General features: G+C 41.8%; 1 protein-coding gene across 3 annotated transcripts; it reads left to right on the top strand.

Moving 5' to 3' along the window:
- The first annotated feature begins 1,274 nt into the window (after positions 1 to 1,274).
- On the top strand, positions 1,275 to 9,334 carry KBTBD8 (kelch repeat and BTB domain containing 8). 3 transcript variants are annotated; one of them, XM_069084159.1, is made up of 4 exons: positions 1,276 to 1,371; positions 1,732 to 1,945; positions 5,754 to 6,856; positions 8,398 to 9,334. In XM_069084159.1, the coding sequence occupies exons 1-4, from the start codon at positions 1,356 to 1,358 to the stop codon at positions 8,859 to 8,861; spliced, it is 1,797 nt and encodes a 598-aa protein (XP_068940260.1). In that variant the 5' UTR covers positions 1,276 to 1,355; the 3' UTR covers positions 8,862 to 9,334. The 3 variants fall into 3 exon arrangements, with proteins under 3 accessions (XP_068940261.1, XP_068940260.1, XP_068940262.1); XM_069084160.1 differs by lacking the exon at positions 1,732 to 1,945 and having other exon boundaries at positions 1,275 to 1,371; XM_069084161.1 differs by lacking the exons at positions 1,276 to 1,371; positions 1,732 to 1,945 and adding an exon at positions 1,965 to 2,265.
- The last annotated feature ends 5,864 nt before the right edge of the window (positions 9,335 to 15,198 follow it).

The raw sequence follows: 15,198 nt of genomic DNA, 5'->3' as shown, positions 1-15,198 counted from the left end.
CGGGGAGCAGACCGAAAGCAGGGCGTCACGACTGCTAATGAAGGCATTCACCGAGCAAACAACAAAGAGCCAAGGGGCCCCTCCCACTTTTCCTCGGGACCCCTAATTTGATGTCTTCCTATTTCGTTTTACATGCTCTAAAAATTAGGGAGAGGTTTTCCTCAGCCCCGATGGCTCAGAACATTAAAGGTCGGGGAAGTTGAAGAATCTGAACCCAGCTCCGGGGGTCCCGGGAGCCAGCGCCTGGCTGAGAACGACCGGCCGGGTCAGCCTCCTCCGCGCTGCGGGAGCGCGGCCTCGGGGCCCTCGGGGGTGGGGGGGGGGGGGGCATGGGCTGCAGGCAGACGGGGCCCGGGGTCTCGAGCCCAGGGGCTGGTCCCCATCTGTACAGCCCGTGACCCCGCGATGGGCGTGGCAGGGAAGGGGCCCCGGGAAGTCGGAGGGGCGGAGAAACCCCCTTAGGGGGTGCAGGGAAGTAAACGCCGTCAGCCTCCTGGAACCGGGCAGCTGGGGCAACCTGGGGGCGAGTCCAAGCTCCGCGGGAGTCGGAGCACTGGGTTCAAGTCCTGGTTCGGGAAAGGTCGCTCGTCCCTCGAATCTCTAAGCCTCACTTTTAGGGCAGCTCATTCAAGCTCTGCGAACCTCGGTTTCCTCATGGGTAAAGTGGGGACCAGAGTGAGCAGAGAAGGGGAAAGTCCCCCCGATTCCCCCCCCCGCCCCGGCCTTTCTGCGGAAGGGCTGGCCAGAGCCCGGCGGCTGCGCCCACGGCCTCTGGAGACGTCGCCCTCGGGTCGCTTCCATCTCAGTCCTACATGCTTGGGGGCAGCCCCACCCCCACCCCTCACGCGGGCCGCGTGGTCCCGGCCTAGGCCTCAGTTTCCTCGTCCGTCCAGTGGGTGACACCTGCCGTGCTCCGCCATTGGGCAGCGGGTGGGGGCGGGGGGGGGGGGGGGGGGGGGTCGGAGGGGACGCGAGGAACCCAACGCGCTAAATCGGACGGTGAGAAGCTCTAGGGTGAGCCGGGGTGACTGAGGGCGCCCTAACCCGAGGACGACCCCGCTCACCTCCTGACAGGCCCCTGCCCACGCCGCAGTCCGGCCGCCGCCAGTGCTGCCTCCACCTCCCAGCGACCACGCGGGGCCAGGCTGAAACGGACTACATTTCCCGACAGGAATCTCGGCGGCCTCCGACCAATCAGAGCCCCAGGCGCTGAGCTCGAAGGCGGGGCCTGGGGTTCGCGACCTCTCATTGGCCGCGGTGCTCGCTGACGAGCCGGAACCGGGGGGGAGCAGGGGAAACGAAATGACATTTTCTCTCTTCTCCTCACTCCGCTCGAGCCGGGGCCCCTCCGAGACATGGCTGCGACGGGAGGTGGGTGCTGCCGCGGCCCGGGAGCGCGGGGTGGGCGGCCGGGGCGGTGGTTGGGGCGTCCGGGGCGGGCGTGGCGGTGGGCACGGGCCTCCCCCTCTCGCTCTCTCCCTCCCTCCCCCGCGGCTCCCGTGGGCCCCGACGGCAGCTGAAGACGGGCCGTCAGCCCGCGGGGGCCCCGCGGGGGCCCCGCGCGTCCGCGTCGCGCCCTTCCCCCACCCCTCCCCCCCCGCCACGCCGCTGCGCGGGTCCGTGGCCCGTCGGGGCCGCGCCCCGGGGCGGGCGTGGGCTCGGCGCGCGTGGGCCCGGCCCAGCCTGGGGCGCGCGCGGAACCCGGGGCTTGTGCCGCTCTCTCTCCCGCAGATGCGAGTAAGTGTCCGCCGCCGAACGGCGCCCCGCCCGCGCCCCCCGTGGCCGGGCCGGGGCCCATGGACGCCGCCCACGCGTGCAGCATCCTCCAGCAGCTGAAAACCATGTACGACGAGGGCCAGCTGACCGACATCGTGGTGGAGGTGGACCACGGGAAGACCTTCTCGTGCCACCGCAACGTGCTGGCGGCCATCAGCCCCTACTTCAGGTACCCCGCCTGCCTCGGTTTACCCCGGGGCCCCGCGAGCCCGAGGCCAGGCGCTGATTGAGCCCCCCGCTGGTGCCGAGCTCTGGTCTGGCCGGGCCAGAGTGGACCCGCCCTCCGGGGGGTGACGGAGGCCCCGAGATTGTAGCGATCAGGGAGGCCCCGGGAGAGCTTTGGGCCGGTTCGGAACCGGGCCGCCAGGTCCCGACCCCGGCAGCTCCCGGCAGACCATCCGCGGCCGGGGCAAGGCAGGGAGAGGCCGGCCCTGCTGACCACTGCAGCTGTCCTCCTCGGAAACTGGGGGGAACTGAGGTGAAGTGAGGGTAAGCCCAAGGTCACGCAGCCAGTCAGCTTCTGGGGCACGATCTGACCCCAAATGCGGGTTCTGTTAGCTGTGCCCCCTGGCAACGACCATGAGAAAAGAGAGAAAGATGATCTTCGAAGTTGCTTCTAACTCCTTAGTGCTCATGGGAGTTCAGAACAGTTTACGATTTGGTCATTGTAATATACGCCTCTGATAATGACACTGTACGCTTTCTTTAAAAACTATTTGGGCATTTTCTGAAACTTGTGACATTCCAAAGAATTCAGAGTTTTGGGTTGAAGGAGATTTTATAACCCAGAAAAAATGTCAGACTCAAGACAGTTCCTGGTTTTTTATTTAATTTGTTTTAAGTGCACACTTTTATGTTTTTTTTTAAAGAAGTTACCCTTTGACTAATCTTGAAGGGTGAGGAGCCTTCAGTCTCAAGGCCACAGGTTCCTCACCCCTAATCTAGAGGTTCCTATTTTTGTGAGGGGCAAGTTTGTATTTTTCTCTTAAAGTGTTTCTCACAGTCCCAGGACAAAGTAGCTAAAGATTGTATAGACAGATGTGACTTACCAGGAACTATAAGCTGAAATCACTGAATGGGATAAAACTAGCTAGTTGCAAGGAATTGTAGGAGTATAGACCTGAACTTCAGACTCACCCTGCGGGATGCCTGACACTAGTAGGCATTTGATGCTTGTTGACTGTCCTCTCTAGTTCAAAGCCCTTATTTTGTAGATAAATGAGATTGAGGCCCAGGGAGCAGAACTGCTCAGTGCCACATCTAGCTGGATTTGAACCTAGGTTGTCTGACTCTACAGCCTGTCAGTATTCTTTCCACTGCCTCAGACCTTAGAGACAATTTAGTTCAGAGCCTTCATTTTATAGCTGAGGTTAATGACCGAACTGAGACTAGAATTCGGAAAAGGGACCAAGTGACAGTTGAGATACAGCAGCATCTACTGCACAAAACTGGGGAATGGTGATGTTTGTTCGGGAATTAGGCATGAATTTCACTTAGACAAACTCTCCTTGTTCTTTGGGAGAACTATAGCAAGAGTAAAGGTGTCAGTCTGACTAGAGATTATTTTCTCCTTCAAAAGGTTCTAACCATTCGTTACTATTGAATAGTAGAAACACTAGAACCAGAAAATGTGAAAAGTTTTGATCTTTTGTACCCAAGATTGTAAGAGTTTAAATGATACTCTGTTATTTAAATGAATTTGGAGATTGAGCAAAGAAAAATTAAATTAAAGGAATATGTCATAAGATTTTCTTTAAATATTCAAGAAGGTAAGTTGAGAACTGTAAGAGAATGTGATTTAAAAGGAAGTAACTGAGAGCAAAATTTAGGGAACTAATTGTTGGTAGAAGTTTTTATACACACGACTTTCTTGTTGCTAATATTTCTCTTCATTTGGGGTATGGAAATTCATGCTGCATAATTCTTATGTCTTGTTTTACTAGTAAGTTGTATTCAGTAGCAAAAAACTTCTGGTTGGTGATGTTTTGTAGTCGTGTTGACTTTTCATAACTAATCGCAGGTCACATGATGGTGGCTAGCCAAATGAGTAAGCAGTTTCATTGCTGGTAGCTTATTTAAGGTTATCTTACTAAAATAAGTTGTGAAAAAGGACCAGGCCTCTTACACTCACTTATGACCTCTTTATCCCCTTATCCAAGTTAGTAAAAGTTCTCATAATGGTGATGTTGGAAAATGCTATTCAGAGGTAGTTAATAATCTCTGATATTTGGTGCCTTTCTTTTTAGTTGTTTTCTCTATAGCTACTGGACACGTTTAGCTCTTAGATTTGGAAACAAAAAACAGCTTCAATTGTGAATACGTGGAAACATAAATATTATTTTATTTTGGCTTTTGTTAAGAAACCATAAAAATCTGTATAATAAATCAAAAAACTATATGGAAATTACATCTTAAACATTTAATGCTATAATTTCTAGGAGCACTCTCGTCCATTGTATGTGCCTCCATATTTGTTACAAAAAATGAATTTTAAAATTCCAGCTGTTTCAGGGAAGTTTATGAAATTGGTAAATATACATTCCATAAAAAGAATGGAAATATTGTCATTCAAGGAATGCTTTGTTTTGTTCTTAAGGACTTTTTTCTTTCCTTTCTTTAAAAAACAAAATGACAGATGCTCAGTTTCTATAATACATTATATAGTACCTAGAGGTTTTATAAGTGATTTTCTGACACTGTTATTAAATGAAATCTCCTTTGACTTTTATCCTTACACTTAGCAGTATACCTAGAAAGAGAAAGCTTTAACACATAACTTTTATAGATGACTTAATGTTTAAGAAAAGCAGAATCCAGGCTGTCTAATTCCCTGGCCAAGAATATTATGGCAACCCTTTAATCTTATTTTAAAAACCATACCATTGTTTATTATGGGCAGAATTTATGAATTTAAAATATGTATCACTTTCGAAAGGCTGAAGTAGTTAAACTTATTTTAGAAGTGTGAGGGGTTGAGCTATTCTTCCCATAATAGATACTTTATTTCCAGATTTTTTTTCCCCAAGAGAAATTTATGGGAAACGTGGCACTCAACAGGGGAAGATAATGAATTTTTAAAACTAAGGTTTCAAAATGTCCAAGTGTTCCTGAAGTAATCACGTAATTTTTATTTACAATTATGTAGGGAAATATTAGTTATAGGATAATTAATTTTCAGAGATAGGATATAGGGATTGGGATATAACTGATATAGATTTTTGAAGGACATGTATATGACTTAGTTTCTCTTTTAACTAGAGAACATTGTTTACTATGTCTCATAGTCCTACTTGATTTTCCTCATTATGTAATTTGACATCTGTCCTTCAGATTACATATATACCTAAGAAAATATATAGTTATTTTAAGATATATTGTGAACAATTGACATTTTAATGAAATTGAATTTCCATTAATTTAGGTCTTATGCATGAACTTTATGAAAAGTTGATGGATTTGGGTGCAGGCCACTGTGAAGTTTATAGTATAATATGAAATACAGTAATAATATCTTTATGTATCCGGCCATTTTATTATCATAATACAAGTTTAAGAAGATAATCAGGATGCCTAGCAATTATGTCTTGAACACAGGTACATGATGAGTCTTTGCCCATATATCTGTACTACATTGTTGGCACCAGATAACCTCCCCAAATTTGGAATTTATTGGTATATGGAAATAGTGATATTTGTTTATTGATCTGTTCTCAAAATTATGCTGTTTTAAGACTAGCACTTCTAAAGAGAAGGTTTGCTTTCTTTTTTTTTAGTGCCAGTTCCCTTCAAAGATTGAATTTGAGAACTTGCCTTTTGAGGATTGTAAATCTTTCTGCCCTTCATTTAGAATTTCAGGAAAGCATATTAGCAGATTTTTCAAATATATGTGCAATTTGTTTGCTTTGTACTTTCCTACTTGTTACAGTGACGTTGTAATACCCAAATGCCATTCTAACTGCTTTTCCCCCTCTCATCAGATCAATGTTCACTAGCGGCCTTACCGAGAGTACGCAGAAAGAAGTGCGTATAGTCGGCGTTGAAGCCGAGTCAATGAATTTAGTATTGAACTATGCATATACCTCCAGAGTCGTGCTCACCGAGGCCAATGTCCAAGCTTTGTTCACAGCAGCGAGCATCTTCCAGATCCCCTCCATACAGGACCAGTGTGCTAATTACATGATAAGTCATTTGGATCCGCAAAACTCTATTGGGGTTTTTATCTTTGCCGATCACTATGGGCATCAGGAGCTAAAAGACCGGTCACAAGAGTACATCCGTAAGAAGTTTCTGTGCGTCACCAAAGAACAAGAGTTTCTCCACTTGAGGAAAGATCAGCTCATCAGTATATTAGACAGTGATGACTTAAATGTTGACAAAGAGGAGCATGTCTATGACAGCATCATCAGGTGGTTTGAACATGAACGAGAGGGAAGAGAAGCACATCTTCCAGAAATATTCGCCAAGTGCATCCGTATGCCTCTGATGGAAGACACCTTTGTTGAGAAAATTCCTCCCATGTTTGCCGAGGCCATTGTCCAGAAGGGGCCGTGTAGTGCCAATGGCTATACCCAGAGGCTCGGGATGACTGCATCAGAAATGATCATATGTTTTGATGCTGCCCACAAACACTCAGGAAAGAAGCAAACAGTGCCTTGTCTTGATATAGTCACAGGGAGAGTGTTCAAACTATGCAAACCACCAAATGACCTGAGAGAGGTGGGAATTCTTGTGTCCCCAGACAATGACATTTACATCGCAGGAGGCTACAGGCCAAGCAGCAGTGAAGTCTCCATCGACCACAAGGCAGAGAGTGACTTCTGGATGTACGATCATGCTACAAATAGATGGCTACCCAAAGCTCCTTTACTTCGAGCCAGAATAGGCTGTAAACTGGTTCATTGCTGTGGGAAACTCTATGCAATAGGTGGGCGTGTTTATGAAGGTGATGGGAGGAACCCCCTAAAATCTGTGGAGTGTTATGACAGCAGAGATAACTGTTGGACAGCTGTTAGCCCAATGCCTGTAGCAATGGAGTTCCACGGTGCTGTGGAGTATAAAGAAAACATCTTTGTTCTACAGGGTAGGTGTCAAGTGATTTGCTGGGCTTTGGAAAGGGTGCTCCACCTCTCTTCCTGCTCAGGGAGAGTCACTCAGTCATTGTAAACCTCCGAAAAGCTCTATAAAAAAAAGTGCATTTTGAATAAAGTGCCAGTCTATTGTCTAGCACTTATTTCATCTGGAATAATCACTTTAAAAAACATGTTTCATGATGTGTAATAGAGTTTGACTGAGCACTATATAAAAATATTCTTAGGCCAAATTGAAATAAGTACCATTAGCATGCTAACAGTTATTTTCACCCATCATCAAGAGAAGCTTTGGCTTGTGTTTTATGCATATGTGTTTTATAACACTTCTTAAACATAAAGGATGACTGAATTGATTCCTGTATAATTGATAACATAAAAAAAAAAACAATCATGTGACCCATCGATTCCCAAAGGTTATGAAAGAAAGTTAACTATAAGTAGTCTTAAGTTGCAGGTAGTATATAATGATTGTTGGTCTCTTAGTAAGAGATGGTTGTTGGATTTATTTATGAGGTATAGTATTTGCTATAAATACAATATATATATATATATATATATATATATATATATATATATATATATATATATATATGTTTTTTTTTTTTCTACACACCTTCACCTCATGAATTCAAATGGGTGTTTCTACTTTGGCAAGTGATCTGTCCGGTTTTCAGTCCGGCCTTTATTTTTTTGCCAGGGTGGAAACTGCCCAATATTAATATCTACAGAAGCTTTATCTATTTTAGTGAAGAAATATCTCATTATTTTTCCCATCTTTTGTTTTTCAATTATTTTAGCAGAGTAGAATTGTCAGCCTACTTTGCCCAAGTATACCTCTTTGACCACCTGTAGCTACCATTTCATATGTTTTAGGTATTTTTTTAAGTTAAAAAAATGCTGCTATAATACATGCTGAATTTTATTTATAATAAAGCTATTTCTATATACTGGTGAATTTCCTATAGTTTTAGTCCTGTTTTAAGCTGATTAAATGAGTTTCCTACAATTAACATCCCTGTACTGTCAACAGGTTCCTGTAATTTCTGTTGATGTGACATGTTTGCATGGGAAGCAGGAATTATTTCTTAAACCTTTTGAACTTAAGGATATCTCAATCACAGAAAACACCTAAAATCCCAAACTTCCTACCAAAAATAATAGCTTTACACAAACTCTGGATTCTGGAATGATAATAGGAGTGAAAGTCTTATCCTCATGACCTTTTAACTTTCCATTGAGGGGGTGCCTTAATACTAGTAATGTGATTCTAAAACCAGGCTCTGCTACAGTGCTCCCCAGTAGCGGATCCTAGAGAAGTTTAACGTTGTCTGAAATAATAATGTACGGTATAGTTTGAGTCATCTTGTGACGAGTCGTCTACGTTACAAGGTAATTTACAATCCACAAGTGATTCTGTGTTTCCTTTTGAAGATCATGAAATCATTTTCCAAATATGTTATCTTCACTGTAAGACAACTCCAGTAACCAAAACATAAAAAAAAAAAAATTCTGTATTCTTTTTGCTTTTTAGGAGAATCTTTCCTCTGCTATGATCCTCAGAAAGACTACTGGGGCTTTTTAACACCTATGACTGTGCCTAGAACCCAGGGCTTAGCAGCTGTATATAATGACTCTATCTACTACATAGCTGGAACCTGTGGAAATCATCAGCGTATGTTTACCGTGGAGGCCTATGATATTGAGCTGAACAAATGGACTTGCAAGAAAGATTTTCCATGTGATCAGTCTATAAATCCATATCTGAAACTTGTACTTCTCAATAATAAGCTCCACTTGTTTGTTCGAGCAACTCAAGTGACCGTGGAAGAGCATGTCTTCAGGACCAGCAGAAAAAATTCACTTTACCAGTATGACGAGGGGACTGACCAGTGGAAGAAGGTGTATGAGACTCCAGATCGCCTCTGGGATCTTGGTCGTCATTTTGAATGTGCCGTTGCTAAACTGTATCCACAATGTCTTCAGAAAGTACTTTAATATTAAAGGGAAATGGGCCTTAGGATTTGAGTAGTAACTGATACTTGAGATGACATGTCCTACAGTAAAAGGAAGACATTCTGTCAGTATTTAATGGAAGCCGAAAGAGTTGTGTTCATGGGGATGGGTGCTCTTAAAGATGGCAGTGTGGGGAGGGATTTGCTCTCATACTTGTGATGTTTTCAGTTCAGCAAGGGGATGGTGACAAAGTGCAATTATCAGCATTTTTTCTGATATAAATTTAATCATGTCATTCTAGAGGGTTTCTGTGATTAAAAGCAACTAAGACGTCTGAAGAACCAAGACAACTATGCACTACTGCAGAAGCTTGGGTAGCATTACTGGGTTGGATGTCCAGACTGGTTCGAAGTGACTTCTTTTAAATACGGGTAAAAATTTGAGGCAATATCACTAGGTCTTTACTTTAGCTGTGACTTAACCAACATAGAGGAACACTCCATTAGGTCCTGATTCTTAATATTTATACATTTTTATGTATGCTATTTCAAGTGTACTGAGGTGTTTGTTATATGTTCAGCTGTTACAATAAGTTTTGAGAAAATATTAATCTCAGAAAAAAAATAGCTGTTTTGGGTAATTGACATTTCCTGTGTGGAATTTAAGTCAGCCTAATGGTAGAAGTTAACAGTTTTCTGGCAGCAAAATGTTTTCAAGTGCTAACACTTGTCTTGTTTGGGGAAGACAAAGATAATCTGGTAAAGGGCTTTTAAACCCAAAGGCGGCTGGTGCTAGTATACTTCCATTTTCGTGTGGCCAGGTGATGTACTTTACCTGACTGTGCTTGTCTTTAAAAGTGGTCTTCTGGTTTTAAGGCCAGAGTATATCATCTGTAAGACCTCTTGATTTGAGTGGGATTCTGCATTTAATGTGGCCATTTGTTGATTTCAGTTTCTCTCATTCTTGTTTTTGGAAAATTGAGAGCTTTATAGTTTTTGTTTTTGTCTTTTTTGCATGAAGTTGGTTCCAAAACTACTTAGTGGATCTGACATTTGGCTTGTCCTTACTCCTCCATTTCTATTCATCCTAACATTGTAAAAATAGTGTCTGTTCTCCACAAAAGATAATGTGAGAATTGGCCTTATTTTTGATAGTTTTTTTTTAAGGAAGAGACATGGTGAACTTAAAAATTTTTAACCTGAGGTTTTTTTTTTTCCTGTTTTTGTATATTTAACATCAAATTTATGAAAACTAGATCCTTTTCCTAGGGTCAGCCTCTGCTTGGTTGAAGGGGCTTTGAAAAGGGGGAAAAAGTGAAGAGTTTGATATCTCATTTTTTAAATCAGTCATAACATAACTGCATCTTTAGATTCCAAGTGTCATTCTTTATATTTGACAAATTTCTAGCACTAATCTAAGTACATTCAAGTGAAGAACAGTTCATTTGTAATATTTAAATAAGGCAGATGTTTGGATCAGTAACTTATTTTTTATAGTCTTTAGACAAGTTGACAATAGCAGTTAAGTATAATCCAGAATCTGTCCTTATTACATGAGCAATTTTTATCTTCTTTAAAGAAAACAAACTGACATAGTTCTTATTTAAATATTGCACAAATTTTAAAGTGATACTGTGAAACAAAAGATTTTTAACATTGCCTCCTTGCATCACATACCTCATTTTCCAGAAACTTACCAAACTGCTTCATGGAGAGAGATGTATAAGTAGCGGGAGTTTTCTGAAGCAGATTTTTAAGGTTGATGGCATTTATAAAGTTACATTTTAGAGTGGGGTCCTAGAAAGCGAGACATGTGCTTTCTTGGTGTTTGTTACAGTGATGTTTTGTCGCTATATATATATATATTTTTTTTTTCTTTGAAGTATAGGTCAGTCAGTTAAAATGTTCATTTCCCATCCCCCTTCCCCAGTTTTTCTTGTTTTTTGTGTAAATTGTATAATTTTCAGTAGGAGTCTATCTGCAAGCTTTTTGAAGCACCCTTCCTTCCTTACAGTGTTGCATTAGTATGCAAAAACTATCCTTGCAAAGTGTTAAGTGTTAGTTTTTTGTTTTAAAAGCTTGGTTGACTATTTAGATTTCCTGCTGCTTTTTGACAATCTGTATTTATTTAGTAGAACAACATTTTCAGCATATTACTTGAAAACATGACCTAGAAAATTTGATTTAGCGATTGACTGATTGTATGATTGTATAGGAGTACAACATGCTGTAGTTAATTCTGCAGTACGTTTATTTTGTTGATCTGCACTAAAATACAACTTTTGTTGTAGTTGTTTTTGTTTTTTCCATGTATGCTGAGGGTACGATCTGAGATGACAGCATATTCAGAAGCTAAAGCCTGTAACTTGCCATGGGAATGAAAGCTATTGAATCTTAGGTGTGCATAATTCTTTGTCTAAACAATAATCTAGCTGGGACCTTTTGCCACTTTTAAAAGCTTTCAAAAGAAGGCCTTAAAGTTGGATTGGTGATGGTTTTTGTTCTTTAGTTAGATGTTTCAGGTAAATTTTCATAATGTGGGGAGAAAATTGGTAAAAGGTACCATAAGCACTATAGAATTAAAAGTTAAGGCCGTATTGAAAGATTGTTTATACAGCATCTTCCTATATATTTAGAAAATGTGAACTAAGACTTTGCAGGAAAGTGAAGTTGAAATCTGTTTTCCATCTTCATTTGTTATGGTACACAGCTGATGTCAGATATAAGTCTCAAACTGATTGCAGTGGTGCATGAGACTAGGTGGATGTGGTCTGTAAGGCATCAAATTCACTGTTTAAGGTGGTTTAAAATGGCGTTCAATGTTCAGTGCTCAGGTATGTAGTAAGAAGTACTGTAGTCCAGGGGGCGGGGGGGGGGGGAGGGGGGCGGGATGGGGTGGGGGAAATGTGTGGAATTTTTAAACATTTTGCCATAATTGCACAATTTTGCATTTTTACTTGATGTCATTTAAGTTTCTTATAATAAAACCTATTCTTGTTGAAAATATGATTGGCTTAAACAATTTCTAATGTCTTTAACCTCACTAGTATGATCCACTAGTAATAATTTCTTTTTTAAAAATAATTTCTTATATATGCTTTATTCCTTCAAATATTATTTTTAAATATATGCTGTGTTAAATACAAAATTAAAACATCACTGCAGTGAAACTAATTGGTCTTTAAAAAAAAAACCTGTTGATGGCCTAAGATTTTGATGAACTAAGGACATTCTCCTGTGATCCAGGTATATCAGTAATGCACTTCAAAGATCTTTATTTCATTTAGTGTCGGAACTTCCTTACTTAAAGAAGACAAATCCCAAATTTAGTATAAAGTCTCAGGTAGAATTTGAACTTGGTGGGTGGTGGGTGGGAGGGGCCTTGCCTCAAAGCCTAGCACAATGTCCATAGTGTAACACTAAATCTTTGAGCCAGTTAAGATCGGCTAATAATGATCACAAGAGGACCCCAAGTGGATGATGAGTATTTTACTATTAGTTTTTCACTAAGATCTCACAGAGGTCCCCTAGAATTGTCCTGTATTGCTTTCGTTTTCACTCCTTAACTGGTATGGTATGAGAGTGAGTCCTGAGGAGCTTTGCAGGTATCTACTAACATTTAAAACCATATTATCTCTCTATATTATAATCATTATATACAGTCCTGATTAAGTACAAACTTAAAACAACGGCAATCCATCTTGTCTTGCTTTTTACTTATAATTAGGTACAGCATATGGTGATCATTTCTCCTAATCAAACGTTTCCTTTGCTAGGAATAATAATCCTTAAGATTAATAATCTATGCATAGTGTTTTTGCACTTGCGTGCAAGTCTTGTTGCATCCTTCCCCACCCCCAGAAGACGATCTGGGCTCCAGTATCTTCCATTGGCTTGCCCTTGTTCTTTGGGGTCCCTTTGTCTCCTATCTGCATGTTTCCAGACTTAGCAGGAGTTGTTTCTGGCTGTCGTCATCCTAGATGCCATACCTCTTCAGGTTCTTAACTTGGCACCCATTATCTCCCTGGATCAATTCTAGAGGACCATGAGGCGGGTAGGACATGGGGAGTTACTGATTAGACAGTAGCCCAGGTTCTGTACTTCTCTGATCACTCAGCTTTCATCCTCATATGTAGAATACCACATGGAGTAGCCCAGAAAGAAAATAGAGAACAGAGAGCAATGAATGTTGGAGGAGACACTAGAGAAATTAAAAGATTTCCTTCCCTGCTTTAAAGAGTTTTGCTGCAGCAGAAAGAAGGCTAGATTGGGGTTCAGGGGATCTGGCTTCAAATCCCACACCTGCCACTTGCTATCTCTGCCATGGGCATCACTCCTAACCCCCCTGGTCTGTAGTTTCCTTATTTGTAAGATGGTGACCTTGGAGTCCCCTTCCCCTTCAAAACCGAGGAACCCAATGCCTCCATGAGGCTTTATGTATTTCAAAATCACGCATAAGTGACCATAAGTTAAAGACAGGAAAAACGTTCAATTGCTGAATTTTACTTTCCAACTCTATGGGAGTTTTTAAGGAACTAAGTTCTCTCCAAATGAAGAAGAAAAGTTGACTAAGGTGATGGTGTCCTGGCTGGGTGATATTCTGAGGTATTGTACCTGTTCCCTTCCACTAACTAAAATCTGTATCATTGCCCTTCTGAAGTATATGAAAGGGTGATAGTATTTGGAGTTTTAGTAGTCATGGAATGAAAAAATTTTTGACCAAATCCTAACTCTTTAGTTTGAAGACCTTAATACTACTTAGCATCTATCACATGGTGAAGTGGTATGTGGAAAGAAAATTATCTTGTCTTTAAAACATTCATTTTAAAGTGGAATTCATTTGGAAATCTTAAGTGTATCAACTTTTTCATTTTTTTATTCAGTTGAGTAAGGCCACACAGTTTAGTATTGTGAAATACTTCATTAACTAATTTTTAATGCAAACACAAGATTGTTAAATGATAATACTTTAAATATAGTATAATTTGGGGGAGGCTAGGTGGCACAGTCAATAGAGCACTGGCCCTGGAGGATCTGAGTTCAAATGTGGCTTCAGACAGCTTAACACTTACTAGCTGTGTGACCTTGGACAAGTCACTTAACCCCAATTGCCCAGCCTTCCCCCTCCAAAAAAGAAAAAAAATATAATTTGATAGAATTTCTCAAATGAATGTGAAATGACCAAAGCTGAATCTGCAGTTTACATTTAGTTCATAAAGTTTGTATATAAAAACTTGATAAACTGAAAAAAGCACTACAGTATGGAGCATTTTTCTTCTTACTGGGGAAGAGAAACTATGGATAAGATTAATTTATGAAATAAAATTCAAATAGCATAGCATTAAGAGATTTCACGAAAGCAATGAATCCAAACAGATGCCTGTAATGGACAGAACCAGCCTCAAACACAGAAGGATATAGGTTCAAGGTTCATCTCTGACACATACTTGCTATATGATCTGGACAAGTCACTCAATCTTTCTGTCCCAGACAGCTTTTCAAGACCACAAATCACAGAGAAAGTGCTGAATAATATTGCATTGTTAGAGGAATTTCCCCTCCTGGAAGTTCCTAAACCGATGAAATCTCAGGTCCAGTTCTCATCCCCAATCTAATTATGTTTGGTTTTCAGTCTGCTAATTTATTGATCTTTCCTTTCATTTAGTGATTTTTAAATAACTCATATACTCATTCTTTGTATACAACTCTACCAATGAGATGGTCAGGAGCATTCATTTAATAGTCCCAGACCACTTGTCAAGAATCTACAGAGTTGTGTCCCCCAAGTGCTTAAATCCCCAAGTCTTTTGGAATAGAATAAGAAGGATGCCTGGGCATCTTCTTTCTATTCCATCTTTTCCATGAGCTCTAGAGATCCAGCCATAGAATAAAAATGCTCTCCCAATCAGTTGTGCTTTCTGTTATCTGTTAATTCTTATGCCCTGTGTCACTTTGCAGAGACCAGAGAAGAGATCTCATTTCCTCTGTGCCCAGACCTGCCTATCCCATACAGAGGGGGCTCTGTTTCCTTCCTTTTTCTCCCAAGACTCTGGACCACTTCCTTAAGCCTTCCTGGAGGAGCAGAAGTGGGGGTGGTTTCTGTGGGTGTCTGGGGCTCCTCTTCATCTTCACTTAAAGCTTGTCTGATAGGCCGGAGTTGGAGCATCTTCCCTGGAGAGGAAAGGAATCCTTTCTCTGGTCTCCTAGAGAGCTCTGGAGTCCGAGGTGCTGAGTTCAAGTGTCACCTCTGCCCTTTGGATGATCTCGGGCAAGTAATTTAGCTGAGTCCCTACTTGTCCTAGCTGTAAAATTAAGTGGTTCTGTTCGGCTCTAAATCTACATTCTCTGGCTATCTTAGTTCTCAGGGATTCCCATCCCCA

Source organism: Petaurus breviceps, unplaced genomic scaffold, assembly GCF_028583685.1.
Source record: "Petaurus breviceps papuanus isolate PSGF00001 unplaced genomic scaffold, PetGlider_PUasm1.0 174, whole genome shotgun sequence".
In the NCBI taxonomy this organism is placed as follows: Eukaryota; Metazoa; Chordata; class Mammalia; order Diprotodontia; family Petauridae; genus Petaurus; species Petaurus breviceps.
This window is presented reverse-complemented; position numbering and strand designations above follow the sequence as displayed.

Bases quoted from the DNA above. Each gene is read 5' to 3' on its own strand.
- KBTBD8 (XM_069084159.1), top strand. The intron at 1,946-5,753 runs GTACCCCGCCTG...CCCTCTCATCAG, and splicing joins GCCATCAGCCCCTACTTCAG to ATCAATGTTCACTAGCGGCC. The intron at 6,857-8,397 runs GTAGGTGTCAAG...TTTGCTTTTTAG, and splicing joins AAACATCTTTGTTCTACAGG to GAGAATCTTTCCTCTGCTAT.